The sequence below is a fragment of the Nansenia antarctica genome (genome assembly GCF_963989245.1).
Source record: "Nansenia antarctica genome assembly, chromosome: 17".
In the NCBI taxonomy this organism is placed as follows: Eukaryota; Metazoa; Chordata; class Actinopteri; order Argentiniformes; family Microstomatidae; genus Nansenia; species Nansenia antarctica.
Window position 1 is genome coordinate 18,021,663 of NC_137687.1, and position 4,117 is coordinate 18,025,779.

A 4,117-nucleotide genomic window follows, 5' to 3' on the forward strand; every position below is an offset into this window, starting at 1 on the left:
CTTTTGCTAGCATATCAGCCCAGTAGAGCTCTCAGGTCTTCTGACGCTGGTTTTCTATGTGTACTCTGAGATTTGGTGAGGCTGCATTCTCATTTTATGCACCCAGATTGTGTCTCACTGCCAGTTTACATTAGGGATGCAACCTCAGCACATATGTTCAAGTCAAGACTAAAAACCCATCTTTTTAATATTGCCTTTAAATGACTAAATCATTAAATTATGATTATATAATGATTGGAGCACTTTGAGCTGCAACGTTTGCAGGAAACGTGCTATACAAATAAAAAGTTGTTATTATTATTATTATTATTATTATTAGGCCTATTATTATAAAGATAACGTTTTTTTCCACACGCAGGCTTTCTTAGGCATTGTTCTGTCCAACTACTGTTGAAATCCATTTGATATTTATGACTGATTTATGACTGATAGCATAGCATGCCGCATGTTAAAGATTAAATGGGTACGCCTCCCTCTGCCTCACGTTGTATTCACCGCATATCTCAGTCTGAGCAGGAATGTGGGCCATCAGTGGTGCACTTTGAGCAGGTCGCTGACTGACTGACTGACTGAGCTAACCGATTACATAAACACAACTTAAGACGACTCCCATACAATGACTAGGTAGAGGCAGGACTAATGATAGTGCATGGAGGACCAAACCTGGTCAGGTAAACCAGTAGCCTTGTGTGACACGTGGAGATGGAAACTGTGAAGCGATGGAAGGCAGGATGGGGCTATCCCACAGGTGTGCTCTGCACCTACGGGTTCTTCAGTACTGTGAAACCTCTGGAACCCTTCCTGTTCACATACCTGACGGGGCCAGACAAGAACCTGACAGTGGAACAGGTAATAATAATAATAACAACAATTCATTGTATTTATATAACACTTTTCCGGGGCTCAAAGACACTGAACAGGTACAGTAACAACTTCAGCGCAGTCTCTCTTTTTTAAGAGCAGTTTCAGACCGTGTTTAAATATGCCACTTTATGCAATCCTTATCCATTTGATCTCTCAATCAAGTGTGTGAGGTTAAAGGTTAAAGGTTAAAGACAGACAAGGTTTTACAAGCTTATGATGTATTAAAAATATGAGAAACCCACTCTGGGTTCCAGTCTTTTGACTTAAGTGACCTTTGAACTCCAGGTGACCAATGAAATCTTCCCTGTGTGGACTTACTCTTACCTGGCCGTGCTGGTCCCTGTGTTTCTGCTCACCGATTGGCTCCGCTACAAGCCGGTAGTGGTGTTCCAGTGTACCAACCTCACAGTGACGACAGCCATGTTGCTGTGGGTCCAGGGTGTGGCAGCCATGCAGGCCATGCAGTTCTTCTACGGCGTGGTGACAGCCAGCGAGGTGGCCTACTTCTCCTACATCTACAGCGTGGTGGACGTGGAACACTACCGCAAGGTAATTACCGAAAAATGCCGGTTGAGAGAGGACGCTGGCGTTGCTTGTTCGCGGCTTCTCCACCCGAAATCTAGGTGTAATTGCAGTATACAGAGTAGATTGTCCTACAAAGACACTTAGATTTAGTTTTCAGTTTGTAAAGCGTCTTTGAGTGTCTAGAAAAGCGCTATAAGTCTAATGTATTATTATTATTATTATTATTATTATTATTATTATTAAGGCCACGTCTTACTGCCGCAGCGTGCAGCTGCTGGGCTACACCGTGGGCTCCGTGTCGGGACAGCTGCTGGTCAGCTTCAGCCTCATGTCCTACCACAACATCCTGGTCCTGACCCTGGTGTTGACCTCCATCGCTCTGGTGACTTCCTGCTTCCTGCCTATGCCGCAGAGGAGCATGTTCTTCCACCGCGGTCCGGGTGACGATAGAGAGGGGAAGCGTACGACTGGAAGTATCGGGAGAAACACTCAAACGGACCTGCATGAGCAGCTAGCGTTGCCAGGAGGAGGGGACGTGATTGAGGGTCCTGGGGGGCCAGTAAGGGCAGGAGGAGGGGACGTAATTGAGGGTCCTGGGGGGCCAGGAAGGGCAGGAGGAGGGGACGTGATTGGCGGTCCTGGGGGGCCAGTAAGGGCAGGAGGCTGCTGTCGGGCTCTCCTCCAGCTGTGGCGAGACTTCCTCCAGTGCTATTCCACCAAGCAGCTGGTGTACTGGTCGGTGTGGTGGGCGCTGGCCACCTGCGGGTACAACCAGACAGTCAACTACGTCCAGGTGCTGTGGGAACACGTGGAGCCCTCCCACAACTTCACAGTCTACAACGGAGGGGTGGAGGCTGTGTCCAATCTGTTTGGTGAGTATAGCTCCCGTAGACATCTTTAGACTTCAAACAAACCCAGTAAACAAAGAGTCCAAAAGACGTCCTCAGGGAAGCCGGAATGTGGGCTCAGATGACGTCTTTCTTTTCTGGACGTCCTAGAAAGACGTAATCTGGACGTCCTAGAAAGATGTCACCTGGACGTCCTAAAAAGACGTCATCTGGACGTCGTAGAAAGACGTCATCTGGACCCACATTCCGGCTTCCCTGGAGGACGTCTTTTGGGACTCTTTGTTTACTGGGGAAAACCACACAATAACAAAAACTATCAAACCATAAAACAAGTTTGTGAAAATATACTGATGAAAATACATTACAGAACGTTGTTATTTATCCAAAATAACACGAGATAAAGAATCATAAAGAGTTGATCAGTTCAGATAAACGTAAGTGTTCCCTAAAGGTGCGGTGACGGCCTACGGCATAGGCTTCACGCAGGTGGACTGGGCCCAGTGGGGGGAGGTGGCTCTGGGGTCCTTCTCTGGGCTGGGGGCCGCCGCACTCTTCCTCATGACCTTCACCAGCAGCATCTGGGTGTGCTACGCCGGTTACATCGTCTTCAAGTGCTTCTACATGCTGCTTATTACCATAGCCATGTGAGTTTTTCTCCAAGACATACCAGGAAAACAAATGCCAACTTCTTAAAAAGGTCACCGTTCGCCAGCTTCTGTCTTTACTAGTGTTGTTCCGATACCATTTTTTGATCCCGATACCGATACCGATACCTGACCGTGCAGTACTTGCCGATACCGAGTACCGATCCGATACCACGGCGTTTGAAAAAACAAAACAAAAAAACATGTTTTTTGAGCCGCATACTCACCTCGATGTAAAATTATTGCTAACACTTAGTCTGGCACTGCTCAAAACCTTTGTAAAACAGGAAAAAATACCAACAGAGAGTGAATACTATAGAACTTTTTTTTATTGTCTACCTGGTATGGTGACAAGAAAATCAACCCCTTATAAAACCTGAAATGTGGCTCTCACAGATGCCAATCAGTGCAATATCCATTTAAGATATAAAACAGTCGTAGTAGTAGTGCAACAGCAAGTGAACATTTACAAACAAAATAACTTTAGTACTTAAAAAAAAAAAAAATTCGGATTTTTGTTTTGTTTTGTACTCGCCGATACCGATACCAGCATTTTTGTGCGTATCGGTGGCCATGCCGATACTAGTATCGGTATCGGAACAACACTAGTCTTTACCATAGGTTCCAAATCGCTGCTGACCTGTCGATGGAGAGATACGCACTGATCTTTGGATCGAACAACTTCGGTGCTTTGGTCCTTCAGACGATCCTCACGTTAGTGGTGGTGGACAGCAGAGGTCTGGGCCTGGACATCATACCACAGGTGAGTCTGTTGTTCAGGGACAAACGCAGAAGTCCCTTCTTTGCTTTTAAGCTAAACATTTCCAAGAGCGAAAACAAAACACGGCGCAGCAGCTTTCAGTCACACTGCCGCATGCTCCTGGAACAAACTCCCTGAAGAAATCGAACAGGCCCAAACCCTTAAAATAGTTAAATCTAACCTAAAAACCTTCATGTTTTGCAAGAGTTATAATTAAACACAAACACTTCTATCAATGTCTTTATTCCATTAACTATTGTCTTATTAAATGTTTTATCTATTTACTTCTTATATTTGCTTTTATTCATTGTCATTTTTATTTTCTTACTATGCTCCTGTTGCTGTATTTTTAAATAATGTATGTAAAGCACTTTGAATTGCCCCTGTTGTATGAAATGTGCCATACAAATAAAGTTGCCTTGCCTTAAAAAGTACAGAAATGTATTCAGACCCCAGTCTCCATTTCTCTTGCAGTT

General features: G+C 45.0%; 1 protein-coding gene across 1 annotated transcript in view; it reads left to right on the plus strand.

Moving 5' to 3' along the window:
• Nucleotides 1-702: 702 nt before the first annotated feature.
• Nucleotides 703-4,117, plus strand: part of LOC308172460 (thiamine transporter 1-like) — a gene marked incomplete at both ends in the record, with an annotated part of 3,566 nt that continues 151 nt past the window's right edge. Inside the window, 7 exons of the mRNA XM_080547364.1 lie at nucleotides 703-849; nucleotides 1,150-1,413; nucleotides 1,634-1,829; nucleotides 1,995-2,261; nucleotides 2,689-2,881; nucleotides 3,503-3,644; nucleotides 4,116-4,117. The exon at nucleotides 4,116-4,117 is cut by the window's right edge and continues 151 nt beyond it. Of these exons, the coding sequence (XP_080403490.1) occupies nucleotides 703-849; nucleotides 1,150-1,413; nucleotides 1,634-1,829; nucleotides 1,995-2,261; nucleotides 2,689-2,881; nucleotides 3,503-3,644; nucleotides 4,116-4,117 (1,211 nt within the window). The remainder of the gene's footprint in view (nucleotides 850-1,149; nucleotides 1,414-1,633; nucleotides 1,830-1,994; nucleotides 2,262-2,688; nucleotides 2,882-3,502; nucleotides 3,645-4,115) is intronic.